At 48.6% G+C, this 13,870-nt stretch overlaps 3 protein-coding genes across 3 annotated transcripts; 1 reads left to right on the top strand and 2 right to left on the bottom strand.

Moving 5' to 3' along the window:
* Positions 1-414: 414 nt before the first annotated feature.
* On the bottom strand, positions 415-2,566 carry LOC127780481 (benzyl alcohol O-benzoyltransferase-like). Its single transcript, XM_052307395.1, has 2 exons — positions 2,064-2,566; positions 415-1,528 (listed from the first exon to the last, which is right to left on the bottom strand). Exons 1-2 carry the CDS (start codon positions 2,505-2,507, stop codon positions 641-643), a joined length of 1,332 nt encoding a protein of 443 aa, XP_052163355.1. The 5' UTR covers positions 2,508-2,566; the 3' UTR covers positions 415-640.
* Positions 2,567-6,016: 3,450 nt separating this feature from the next.
* On the top strand, positions 6,017-10,906 carry LOC127780479 (receptor-like serine/threonine-protein kinase SD1-8). Its single transcript, XM_052307393.1, has 7 exons — positions 6,017-7,525; positions 9,063-9,185; positions 9,286-9,503; positions 9,612-9,822; positions 9,911-10,145; positions 10,240-10,390; positions 10,475-10,906. Exons 1-7 carry the CDS (start codon positions 6,184-6,186, stop codon positions 10,793-10,795), a joined length of 2,601 nt encoding a protein of 866 aa, XP_052163353.1. The 5' UTR covers positions 6,017-6,183; the 3' UTR covers positions 10,796-10,906.
* Positions 10,907-11,558: 652 nt separating this feature from the next.
* On the bottom strand, positions 11,559-13,865 carry LOC127778279 (putative F-box/LRR-repeat protein At5g02700). Its single transcript, XM_052304859.1, has 3 exons — positions 13,444-13,865; positions 12,765-13,389; positions 11,559-12,083 (listed from the first exon to the last, which is right to left on the bottom strand). Exons 1-3 carry the CDS (start codon positions 13,863-13,865, stop codon positions 11,559-11,561), a joined length of 1,572 nt encoding a protein of 523 aa, XP_052160819.1.
* Between the last annotated feature and the right edge of the window lie 5 nt (positions 13,866-13,870).

The following is a 13,870-nucleotide window of genomic DNA, read 5'->3' as shown; positions in this document are numbered from 1 at the left end:
TCTTCTTGTTAATCTCCTAGCTTCCATATATATATTGCCGTGCATATAATAAATATAGCTATGATTAGTAGTAACACAATATGTCAGCTAATTAATTTCAACTTCTAACAACCATAGTTACTAATCCTTCCTGCAAACCATACATACGTACGGGACAAAGCTAGATCTAATTCATTGATATAAAATAATGGGTCCACCAATTTAAGTGAAAATCAACAGCATGTAAAGATTTAATCTAACTGTATAAAATAATGGGTCCACCAATTTAAGTGAAAATCGATGGTGAAATTATATTGTGCCACAGAGCATTTGTAGGAGCGCCACGTGGCGGCTTGAGAGCGTTTCTAGGAAGTTTAATGGACTTTTAGTATATAATAGAAGATAGATAATAGATAGATAGATATCACTTAAGTATTTATAAAAAATATATAAAAAGATGTATTAACATGTGATATATTAGTCCACAAACATGCAACTTAAAATTTAACTATTACATGTTTTAACTCCTATATTATATGCAGGAGTTACGTAGGACATAACAAAACATGCACATGGTGACATGAACAATATGAACGTATAGCATGTACGGATGTACCGAATCTAACAATCAACATAGAACATGTAGGAATGTATATATCGTTCAATGATTCAACGACATCTGCACGTCCAACTCGAGCCTTTCCATGGCCGGCGCCGGCAAGCACATCGGCACGGCGATCACCTCCTCCCCGCTCGCATCCTTCACCGTCAAGTGAAACGTCGCCAGCGTCGCCGCCGCCGGCCCGCCGTACGCCCCCTCCCCCCACCCGAAGTCGACGCCCTCGAACCCGGCCCGCGTCACGTCGGACACGAGGTACGCCCTCGCCGCGCGCCCGAACCGCGGCCGCCCGCGCTGCGCCATCAGGTCGGCCACCGACTGCAGGTTCCCCTCCGACGTCGCCCTGGCCTTCGCGCCGGCGACCATGCCCACCACGTCGGCGAGCGGGCTGTCACGGAGGCGCCCCGCCGTGCACGCCGCCACCGCGAAGGCGAACGCGTTGCCGTAGAACCCCGCGGGCAGCGGCGGGCTGCGCCCGCGCGCGTTCACCACGAACATGACGCGCACCTCGTCGTCGTCGTCGTACTCCAGCGCCGCCGCCCGGCGCTGCCAGAGGAAAGCGGCGAGCATGTCGAAGCGGGAGATCCTCTTGCCGGCGGCGGCGCCGGCTGGGGCGGCGAGCTCTCGCAATGCGGACATCTCCTTCGGCCCGAAGAAGAACGCGCGCTGCACGAGCGGCTCATGGTGGGCAAGCACGTCGTGGTTGCCGCCGGCCGCCGTCTCGTCGTACTCCGGGTGCCGGTGCGTGACCACCGGTGGCGACCGCGCCATGAGCAGCTCCCTCGCCCACACCGGCGGCACGGTCGGCGCGGGCATGCCCCGCGACATCTCGCCGATCGCTCGCAGGAGTTGCACCGTGCCAGCCGCGTCGGCGATGTTGTGGCATATCTGCAGGCCGAACACGAAGCCACCGCACCTGAGTCGCGTCACCTATCATTTCAACGTTCACAATATTAGCTTACACGTCGGGGAAAGTGTTTTCATCTATCCTCCTAAATAGTCATAATTTTTTTAAAAAAATAATAAAATAGATTAATATATAACATATAGTACTCCACGAATATGTAAGTTTAAATTCAACTTTAAAAAGTTGTAGCAAAAAATAGGCATGTTCGGCTGCTCTTTGCAACCGCACATATAAAATACTATGCGTATAGGCTGCAACATAGTATAAATAAGGGCAGTCGAACAGGGCCATATAACTGCGAATGCACGATATTTTTAGTTAAATTTGTTTTTTTACGACTTGAAGAAGTTGAATTTAGTTATGTATGTTTGTAGAGTGATATATTTTATATTAATCTATGTTATTAAGGTTTTTAAATTTTTTGATAAATATTTAGATGACATGCAATTAATGAGTGAACATACCCTACTACACATCGTAAGTTGTAACGTGAATGCTTATGAAAGACAAAAAAAAAATGGTGCACGTGCGCTGACGTGCAAGATGATCAGTGATCACCTGAATGAAGAGGAGCGGGCGGCCGACGACGGCGGCGCAGTTGCCGTCGGGCTCGCACAGGAGCTCCTGGTAGCACGGGAACGGCGGGCAGAGCACGTCGCCGAAGTCGGAGAGGGAGACGTCGGCGTCCGCCTCGACGAACACCACGCCGTCGCCGGTGCAATCCACCACCAGCTTCCGCGCCGGCGCCTCCACCTCACGGATTCTTCCGGCGACGGGGTAGTAGTGCACGAGCGCGTCGGCGAGCCCTCTCCTGACCACCGCGGCGGGGTCGGCGCCGCCGCCGCCGCGGCCCCGGAAGAAGTGGAGGCCCGACCGGTAGAACCGGAGGCCGTCCTGGTCGTCGATGTCGGACAGCGGCCGGAGCTCCCGCGGCGTCGCCCTCGACGGCGCGACGAGCTCCGGCGCCGACCTCTTCACGGTGAAGGCGAGGGTGGTGGCCATGCGTACGTGTGCACTTGTGATGAAAGGCAAAATGTACGTGTGCTAAGGTAGAAGAGACACGTGGCTTTATGGCTCTTTGGTGCTTCGGGCATCTTTGCGTGCATGGCATTTTATAGGGAGTTTGCATTTGCATGGACAGCAATTGGAACATTCAGAATTGGAGTAGGCCGTGGCATTCAGATTCGGATGCTGCGACGACTAGTAATTATTCAAAGCGGCGGTGACTCGATCGGGGGTCTTCCACTTGCGAATTTTAACGCATGTGATGGATCGTGCCAAGAGTCTGCAAGAATATGAAGTGGTGGCAAAGCATCTGACCTGTCACAAGTCACAAAGCTTTTCATCCTAGTAGTGGATCGATCAAAATTTGTGGATGGCGCCAATGACATCTTGCGCGTTGAGCCTTGCTGACGTTGAATCATCAGAGAGAACAGTCATTTCGTTTGAATTTTCTGCCACTCGGAGGCCGAGTCAGTCTACAGCGAGTCGCTTCTACTGTTCTACCAGTTTATACTTTTCACCCATCCTGTGGGCTGCTTGATTGGGCTGAGGTGATAAGGTGACGCTCTCGGCGGCGTCACGTCACGCTCTCGTGGGCTGGGAATTGGGCCAATATTTTCATGTTAGCCTACTGCGGGTTGCGGCCTTTGTACCCATCCGGATGTTTTATTTCATATCGAAAAAATAAATCCCAATAGACCTGCTTTTTGTTAATTTAGCTTCTCCTCTAAAATTGCGTACTAAACATATTCTGGCCTGGTCCCTTTAAAAAAATATATAATCAGCTTATTTTCTTTTTTTAAGAAACACAGTACAAATACAAGTGCTCATAACGCGTGCACACTCATCTCTATAAATACACATACTCTATCCCTATGAGCACCTCCGAAAGACTAGGTTATAATCAGCTTATTTTCATTCAAACTAATCCCTAAACTTAAAATAACTTTTTTTCGAGCACAGAGTAAAATTCAATCCTTAAATACAAACCCATCCCTGTGTCACCCATCTCACACAACATGGGTGGGACTCGCCACCCACATTACAATGCCTCCCACCTCGTCCCATGCATCTCACCACCGCTAGAGGTCCGCACAGTTGCGAGGAAGGGCGATGGCTGTGATTCTTCTTCTTCATCATCTCTCGCCCTCAACGTTGTGATTCGGGTGCTCATGAATTCGGTGGCGGTTGCGGTGCCCTCGTTTGGGGGCCTACGACAGTGAAGTAGCTAAGTCTAGATCTGGCATCTCCTAGATTGTGGGTGACAGTGAGGCGCAGTGTCTAGAGGGGCGTTGATACAATGGTGGCGGGAGTGGCGCTGGTATGATGGTGGTAGGAGTGGAAGGCCCTAGTGAGGACCGTCTTGAGGTAACCAGGGGTAGTTGGCGGAGGTGCACTGGTATGGTGGTGTATAGCGAAGTTCAAAAGCCTAGCCTTGTGGTTCTTCCTAGCTAGCAACGACAATGCCTTTTGGCACTGTGATCCCTCTTGGGGGCATTCCCGAGATGCCTCCTTCGTCTTTGGCGGGATCCTCCGAGCGAGATCTTTGTCCATGATTTCTTGGATGCACGGTGCGGCACAATCTCCTTAGACGCGTCATCTAGGAGATCCCATTTGTAACTTTCCCGCCTCAAATCAGTATGATCTGCGTGGCATTATTGGTTGTCACCATAGTGTTTGCACGAGGCCAAGTAGATCTGATCTTATCTCTCTCACCCTCTCCCTCAACAACCATTCTCTGTGGGTTTAACTAGTAGTCTATGGCTGACCTTCTAGGGTGGTGCATTTGTGCCCCTATTGATGAGTTGATAGTAACCGGTCACACATAGTGGTAGCCGGCTTGGTGTTAGTTCTTTCCTTGTGAGTGTATGCATGAGCTTTTCTGCGTATGGCGGTGTGTTTTTTTTCCTGATCGTAACTTTCATGGACTATAATATTGTTTTTTTTATGCTATATCAATATATGAAGCCTTACACTGTGTGGTGCGACAGTTTTTTTATTGAAAAGAAAAATTTTCTAGTCCAATTCGATCGGTTGATTTCGTGTGTTGCAATGTTGCATGTTTCTTGATATACTCCCTCCGTCCCCTAATATAAGGGATTTTGATATTTTGCTTGCATTGTTTGACTACTTGTCTTATTCAACAGATTTGTGCAAACATAAAAAATAAAAAGTTGTGCTTAAAGTATTTTGGATAATAAAGTAAGTCATAAATAAAATAAATAATAATTCTATTTTTTTAATAAGATGAATGGTCAAACAGTGCAAGCAAAATATCAAAATCTCTCTCTTATATATATATATATATATATATATATATATATATATATATATATAGAGTAGGGGACGGAGGGAGTATAATTGTAGATGAAGTCGTACACCACAAGCATATAGGGTGAACTTTCTATTTTTTGTGGATTCATGACAAAAGATATCTCTACCCTTCGAAATAATCAAAACTATTCTGGGGAATCTTATTATCTACTTTGATGACTGGTAAGAAATTAGGCAGATAAACATGTTCTAGATATAGCACATTGGATTACTAGAGTCTGAAGTCTGAGCTACCGGGGTAGGTTCATGTGCCAAGTCAGAAGTCATACCGGTTTAGGTTTAGTTTACCACCATCTCAAAGATCTTCCATCTGATGCCGTAATGACTCTTCCAACACTAGAAAAATACACATTTTTTTTTTATCATAAGTCGCCGTTGCGTCAAAAAAGGAGACGCTGCCTCTCCATGAGAAAAATGCCATGGAAGTCGCCATCATGGGCCAAATCTTACCCCATAAGAACGACTCCTTTTTTGTTAGATAATATTTGCATGTACTATCTAAACATAGGATATCAAAATCAGTAAATCACCATCTCCTTTCCAAAAAGGCAGCAATGCAAGACCGCAAGTCGATCCATCGTGGAAAGTCACCGTAAAATATTTATCTTTGTGAAAACTTGATGTTAAAATATTTTGTCAATCAACACCAGTATGATGGTATTACAGTCAAGTACGACTTGGTAGGAGGATGGTTCATAATACCGGTTTGTTATAGTACTATAGGATACTGGCGCGTTATCAGGAGTATCTAAAAAACTGTCGCAAACTTTTTGAGTCAAAAACTTTTCAGATGTTACACTGTAACTACACCGTAACTACAATATAACTTATTAAAACATGTATTCAACAATGCTTTGATTAGATAGCACTGGAATCTTACGTATGACATTTCTTTGTAGCAATTTTTTTCTCTTCATGTACAAATCTTGAGACCATTTGATAGTCACAAATCTGAAAGTTTTGGGGCAGAAAAAAAACTTGCGAAAGTTTTTTAGCAAATCCCTTTTTTTAATTAAAATCCCATTGCATGTGCCATATACTGGTGTCTAAAAATTGAAGAAATGGAGGTAGTACATCCAGCCAATAGCCGCCTCCTAGCCGGTCGCTGGCTCCTGGTCGGTTATCTGCCGGTCCACCTGTTTTTGGAACCATCGTGCTCAGTAGCCACAGTTCCTGGATGCGCGCGCGACAAAGCGAAAATGGCGAATGCAACATTCCATTGGATGAGTAGGCGAGTGTTCAATTTGCACAAGTATTCCAGCTAAAACAAGGTGCGGTTTTAAAATTTTTCTCGCCCATCTTAGTAGGAGCCGTGTGAGTGCGTGGTGCTTTCGGGCGCCACATGGTCACGATGGCCATGGCTGCGGCGAGCGCCATGCGGCCATTAGCTCCCCTCTTCCTTTTCTTCTTCTTCTCCCTTGCCGCCTCCGCGAGTGACAACATTCTTGCCAACTCATCTCTCGCCGATGGCCAGAAGCTTGTCTCGGCCGGTGGGGTCTTCGAGCTCGGGTTCTTCACCCCGCCGGGCTCGACGACGGCGGCGAGGTTCTTGGGAATATGGTACAGGGACATCGATCCGCCGACCGTGGTGTGGGTGGCCAACCGGGATGCTCCGGTGAGCGGCACGGCCGGGAGCTTGGCTGTCGTCGTCAACGGCGGCGGCGGCGGCGGCGGTGGTCGTCTGGTGCTCGGCGATGGGTCGGGGCGCGTGGTGTGGTCGTCGGCGCCGTCGAACGTAACCGCGAGTGATCCGGTGGCGGCGAGGCTGTTGGATAATGGCAACTTCGTGCTCGCCGGCGGCGGTGGCGCCGGGGATGTGATCTGGCAGAGCTTCGATTACCCGTCGGACACTCTGCTCCCCGGCATGAAGTTTGGGTGGGACCTCACCACCGGGCTCGACCGCTACCTGACGACGTGGAGGAGCGCCGGCGACCCGTCGCCGGGCGACTACACGTTCAAGATCGACCCGCGCGGCGCGCCGGAGGGGTTCATCTGGTACAACGGCACGTCGCCGGTGTACCGGAACGGGCCGTGGGACGGGCTGCAGTTCAGCGGCGAGCCGGAGATGGAGCCCAACAACACCAGCTTCCGCTTCGAGTTCGTCGCCAACCGCACCGACGTCTACTACACCTTCGTCGTCGACGGCGGCGGCGGCGGCGGCGGCGGCGGCGGAGTCCTCTCGAGGTTCGTGCTGAACCAGTCGAGCGCGCAGCGGTACGTGTGGCTGCCGCAGGCCGGCGGGTGGAGCCTCTACTGGTCGCTGCCGCGGGACCAGTGCGACCAGTACGCGCACTGCGGCGCCTACGGCGTCTGCGACGTCGGCGCCGCGTCGATGTGCGGCTGCCCGGCCGGGTTCGCGCCGGCGTCGCCCAGGAACTGGGAGCTCAGGGACAGCTCCGCCGGGTGCGCGCGGCGGACGCGGCTCAACTGCACGGGCGACGGGTTCCTGCCGCTGCGCGGCGTGAAGCTTCCCGACACCACCAACGCGACGGTGGACGCGGCCATCGCCGTCGACCAGTGCAGGGCGAGGTGCCTGGCCAACTGCTCCTGCGTGGCGTACGCCGCGTCCGACGTCAGGGGAGGCGGGAGTGGCTGCATCATGTGGAGCTCGCCGCTCGTGGACATCAGGAAGTTCTCCTATGGCGGCGAGGACCTGTTCATGCGTCTCGCCGCATCCGATTTGCGTATGATTCTCCTCTCCTCTCTAGTTCGTATGCCATATACTTTCCTTCGTTTTTAATAGACGAGGTCATTAATTTTAAACACATTTTAACCATTTGACTTATTAAAAAAATTGTACGAATGTAGAAAATAAAAATTATGGTTAAAGTATTTTTAAAAAAAGAACTTAAAAATAAATAATAATTATATAAATTTTTAAATAAGATAGATAGTAAAATATGTGTTTGAAAGTCAATGGTGTCATTGAAAAAAGTGGTAGTATTATGTAATTATTTCACTACACTTACAACATAACTTTTGAGGATGTAGTATGTTTTTTAATATAAAAAGTGATAGGTACATTAGTGGTCATAGAACTATTAGACAAATTTGATCAACTTAGACCGTATGTAACATCTTCATATATACGATTTTCTTAAAGCTAGGTATTACTAGTTCTCAAAATCCATGGATCCATAATTATGATTATACTGATGACATTTGAATAAACTATTTTGCTTATATTAGAGAAATATAAAAATTTAAACCCTTGTACAACCTAAAAATCCAACATGATCTAGGATCTATAGATGTGTCAAATAGAATAGGGTCTTAGTCATCTGTTTGGTTACAACCACAATTATGATAAGATTTTCTTTTAACAAACTATCTCACATGTGTTTGTTTACTCATAAAAGTGTTGGCAATGATATTTTTAGACTTGCTATGGTGTGACAAGGATTTTAAGCACCTACCTTATATTAAGCATGTTTGGTAGCTTTTGTTGATAAATGGTGGCAACCAAATAGGCCATAATAAGTAAAGTTAAGGTATAGCAGATATTATTCGCTTAAAAAAGAATGTTTCAAGAAAACATCAGATATGTTCTGTCATACCTACATGATTTAATTTGCGTATATATATGTTAATTTGATGTAGAACAATATTGTAAAGAATCTGCAGTCTTAGTATAATTCAACCGTTTTGTCCTAGTAGAGACTGAATGAATTGCTTGGATTCGTCTCAAGAATGAATTGAAGTCTTTCTATAGAGAAAATCAGTCTTATTGTTCTATCTGATGTCCTGTGTGGTCACAATGCGCTGATCAGAAATGGTTCTTTAATTTGGCCTGAAGCGACTGTCCTGTACCTAAATCCAAGACATGCAGACTTTTGGTTTTCACTTGTTGCTTTCGTGGACAAGCACCTAAGATTGCTAGTTGTCATATTTATTTTGGATCTTCTTCTTAATTTTACATGGATTATCACTTCCATTATTTTTGGTGTTGGAAATCACGTTTGGCAGCACGAACCTTTCAGTGGTGTACCTGAAATTTGAAAAAAACATTGTCAGTACTAAAAAATCGTCGATAATCATTAAAGAAAAGGGAACTACTAAATCGAGGGGTTACTTGGTTTCAAAGCAAAATCTTCAGTCAATCTTCTACTAGCTGTTTCTGTAGTACAAACTTCACCTATCAGTCAAGCACAACTAATTTTTTAAAATATCTTCTAGTACATCTAATTTGACTTGCTGACACCTCCAAGATGACTCTGACAGCAACCAATGGGGATGATTCCAGCAGGAAAAACACAGTGCTCGCTGTTGTCCTAAGCCTATCTGGTGTTGTTCTTCTGGCGTTGGCTGCATTCTTCGTCTGGGACAAGTTATTCAGAAACAAAGGTTCTTCCAACTCCCAAGTCTTCCTTCTTCTGTCTGTCTGACAGGAGAAAAATGAGCATTTTTCAGTTAATCCATGTGCTAACCTGAATACTAACTACAGTTGCAAATCCAGTGAGATTTCAGAGTCCTCAAAGGTTCACCTCATTTGACTCAAGTATCCCTCTGAATCAAGTCCAAGACAGGAAAATGGAGGATGAAACCAGGCACAGCAACGAATTGAATGTCACTCTCTTTGACTTCAACACGATAGCCTTCTCCACTGACAATTTCGCGAACTTGGCTAAGCTCGGTGAAGGTGGTTTTGGTCCTGTCTACAAGGTAAAAAAAAAACATAAAAAATCAAGGCAGATACATTTCTGATATCACACACATTGGTGATTTTGATTGAAAATTTGAGAACAATTTGCATGACGCGAAATTCATCAGGGAGAATTGGATGGAGGGCAGACAGTGGCAGTGAAGAGGCTGTCGAAATTCTCGACGCAGGGGCTGGACGAGTTCAAGAACGAGGTCATGCTCATCGCGAGGCTCCAGCATGTGAACCTTGTCAGGCTTCTCGGCTGCTGCATCCATGGCGAGGAGAGGATGCTGGTGTACGAGTACATGGAGAACAAGAGCCTCGACAACTTCATCTTCGGTACTGAACACCCAGATAATTGCCTGAACATTTTTGGCGCCATATTGATTCATTGCAGATGAAATTTGATGGGTGTGATTTTGTGCAGACAAGGCTCGATCAGCTCAGCTGAACTGGTCGAAGCGATTCAACATCATACTCGGCATCGCACGGGGCCTCCTGTATCTGCACCAGGACTCCCGGTTCAAGATCATCCACAGGGATCTCAAGGCCGGCAACATCCTGCTCGACGGAGACATGAACCCCAAGATCTCCGACTTCGGCGTCGCGAGGATCTTCGGCGACGACACCGACTCGCACACCAGAAAAGTCGTCGGGACATAGTGAGCACGACACTGACTCTGATGATCTTCAGATATACTCTAATACATAGCTGCTAAATTCTGAGCTGTGATGGTAACAACGGCGAATCGGCAGTGGGTACATGTCGCCGGAGTACGCGATGGACGGCGTGTTCTCGGTGAAGTCCGACGTGTTCAGCTTCGGCGTGCTGGTGCTGGAGCTCGTCAGCGGCCGGAAGAACCGCGGGATGTACAGCAGCGGCGAGCAGACGAGCCTGCTCAGCCACGTAAGCAGCGATCAAGAATTCGAAAAAGTTCGCTGAAAATTTGCTCGAGAACTAATCGAAACGTGCGTGCGTGCGCGGATGCAGGCGTGGAGGCTGTGGAGGGAGGGCAACGCGCTGGCGCTGCTCGACGAGGCGGTGGCCGGCGGCGGCGGCGGCGGGTACAGCAGGTCGGAGGTGCTGCGGTGCGTGCAGGTGGGGCTCCTGTGCGTGCAGGAGCGGCCGGAGGACCGGCCGCACATGGCGGCGGTGTTCATGATGCTGGGCAACCTCAGCGCGGTGGTGCCGCAGCCGAGGCACCCGGGCTTCTGCAGCGACCGCGGCGGCGGCGGCGGCTCGACCGACGGCGAGTGGTCGTCCACCTGCACCGTCAACGACGTCACCGTCACCATCGTCGAAGGCCGGTGACCAGTGCACTGTACCGAACTTTGTGGAGTAAAAATGTAAATTAAATCACATTACATTACAGCATCAGCAAAGTTCAGGCTACTGTATATATGATGCATTTTTTCCGGAACACGCAAAAGAATTAATTGCACACCAAAATATGTTACAAGAAACTAAGAAAGCAAATTAATAATGTTCAAAAATGTCCGAGGTTGAGCACTATGCTTGTAGCTCTCGCCAAGGTGAGCAGATCGATCGGCAGCGCCTCCATCTTCTCTTCCCACTCTTCTTCTGGGCGCGCGCGCCGTGTCGTCGGCTGGCAACGAGAGGTTTAGCCGACGCACGTGCCGCTGCAAGGCGAAGATGCGAATATTAGAGTATGACATAATATCAAATAAGTAGAACAGATGAGACTTCAAACTCAGATCGTCTAGTCCACCACCTTATGAAGTTAGCCGGAAGATCCTTGGCTGTTTCTCCCGCTGCGAGGTGAAGTGTAGCCAGAGTCCGTGGGACGGATGGAGTATTGAATAATGATTTAATTTCCAACAAAAGGCCGGTGACACCAATCGTCAAAACTTGTGGAATGTGGAGTAGATGTAAATTAATCACATTGTATTATCACCAGCATATCAAATGATGCATTTTTTTTCCGTGAACACAAAAAAGAATTGCTCCCCCAAATTCACAACATAATCTCTCACAATATATATCTATACCAAAATTATCGTAGGTCGGCTACACGAGAAAAAAAATATATCTCTGAAAGAAATTGATTGCAAAGCTACGACTGATTTACTGAACACAAGACTGTCACATCCTTGCTTTGTGTAGTAGAGGCCAATTGCCTGAACTCGATTCTGGGATTTGAAAGATACATGCTGCGGACCTTCTCGTAGCCCTCCTGGTCTGGTCTAAATGGTGACTGCTGATAGACCACCTTCTTGAGCATGGCTGCATCCAGTCTGAATATCTGATCCACAAATTCTGCAACTACTCCCACAGGAGCTGATCCTATGGGACGGATCTCTACTTCTTCAAGGCAGTCGAGAGCAATGCCGTCGGTCTTGTAGATATCTGGCGAGCGACAGGGGCATGCTGTCGAGCAGAAACTGGATGGTGATAATGGAGGTGGGTCTCTGTGTTCAATAATCATTACCACAAGTTTCTTTACATGGCTGCATCTTCTCAGGAGATGTAGCATGCTTGGCACAAAGCCATGGAACTGCGCTATTAGAGCTACCACCAAGGTCTCACACTTGGGAAGGTTGTCCATATCATCCATGAATGTCCTGTATGCCTCCACTCCCTGCCACAAACATATACTGGTTCAAGAATTGTATATACGACATATATAGACAACTTGGAAAGTATGCCTTACTTATACCCGTTCCGGTTGGTCTCAAGTATTTGACGTAACTTGGTTAAAATTTTAGAACTTTCACTATTAATAACTTTTAAAATACTTAGTTTATAAAAAACAGCAATTGGTGGGCATACTATACTACAATAACTTTTAAAATACTTAGTTTATAAAAAACGTAATTGGTGGGCATACTATACTACACCTAGCTACGGTGCAAAATAGTAAATATTGTACTATGCGCGCGTTCGAATCTCCAACAAAAGTTGGATGACACTTTTGATATTCGTGGCACACTTTTCAAATTGTTAATTGCTCTAAAATATCAGATAAATCTATTTTTCAAGTTTGTAATAATTAATCGTACGTTAATATACCACCTTATTTTTACGTAAAACACTTAATCTTCATCTTTATCTTGATTTACATGAGTTTCAAACACCACCTATGACTATTACATGATGAAAAGGTGCAGTAAGAGATATTTGAGAAAGATACAACTAGTGAAAAAAAAATTATTAAGATGGTTAAAACAAAAATTGGCGTAAAGGTGAAATATTTATGAATCGAGCAAGTTTAACATGTCTAAATCCAGAACGGCATGCCGCATGCAGATTCCAGACTCACCTGAGGAACCGCGAGTGTCAGATCCAGCCAGTCGACGGCGTCGAATCTCTGCAGCAGATACCCGACCGAACAGGGTGACGTGATGCATAGCCGCCGCAGACTACGCGCGGCGCCGGCGATCTTGAGCGGGCGGCGGCGGACGCCATTGCTGAGGTAGGCACGATGGACGTCTTGCCAAGAGACCTCGGCCAGCATGGGGGCAGCGACGTGGAACCCGGTGTCGCCTGACGCGTGCAGCTTCTCCAACCTCGGGGCCACGACCTCCTCCAGGCCGGAGTCCCGGAGGTGGATGTACAGCGAGGTGAGCGAGTCGGAGCGTATGGAGAAGCTGGAGGCGGCGCCGCCGCCGCCGAGCAGCTTTACGCCGATGATGGAGAGTCTCTCGAGGCGAGGGCAATGCGAGGACACGAGGGCTTCCAGCTCGCGGCTTTCCACGGCGGCGGCGATTATGGTCAGGGCGGTGAGCTTCGTGAACGCGCCGCTGCCGCCGGCCACCGGCGGCGGGATCATCATCAGCCGGAGGCGGAACCTGTGTCCGAGGTCGAGCACGATGCTTGTAGCTCTCTCCATGGCGAGCAGATCGATCGGCAGCGCCTCCATCGTCTTCTCCTCCCCTCCCACTCTCCTCCTGGGCGCGCGCGCCGCCATGTCGTCGTCGGCTGGCAACGAGAGGTTGAGCCGGCGCACGCGCCGCCGCGAGGCGAAGCGTAGCCACGCGATCACGCGGTGGGCGGGGATGGCGGCGAGGGGGAGTTGTCGGGTTCGGTTCTCCTTTTCCACGGTGATGCAGAGGCTGTCGATGGCCGGGGCTTGGCTGGCGGCCATGGCGGCGTCGATGGAGTCGAGGACCGAGTCCACCGCCGCCGCCGGCGCACGGAAGTTTCCGAGTTCGAGGTCGGGTAGATGGGCCCAGACGCGGAGCCAGCGTCGGGACAGGACGCTGGTGCGGGCGGCGGCGGCGGTGGAGCGGAGGCGGAGGAGGATGTTGTGCAGGAGGTCGTCGGGGAGGCCGCTGATGTAGTCCTCCTCGTCCACCTCGCAACTCCGGCCGGCGGCGTCCATGACGATCTCCGATCGGCGGCCGTCATCGGGGTGCACCATCCCTA

Source organism: Oryza glaberrima, chromosome 7 (assembly GCF_000147395.1).
Source record: "Oryza glaberrima chromosome 7, OglaRS2, whole genome shotgun sequence".
In the NCBI taxonomy this organism is placed as follows: Eukaryota; Viridiplantae; Streptophyta; class Magnoliopsida; order Poales; family Poaceae; genus Oryza; species Oryza glaberrima.
The sequence above is the reverse complement of the archived record's forward strand: the minus strand, read 5'-3'. Positions and strand labels throughout refer to the sequence as shown.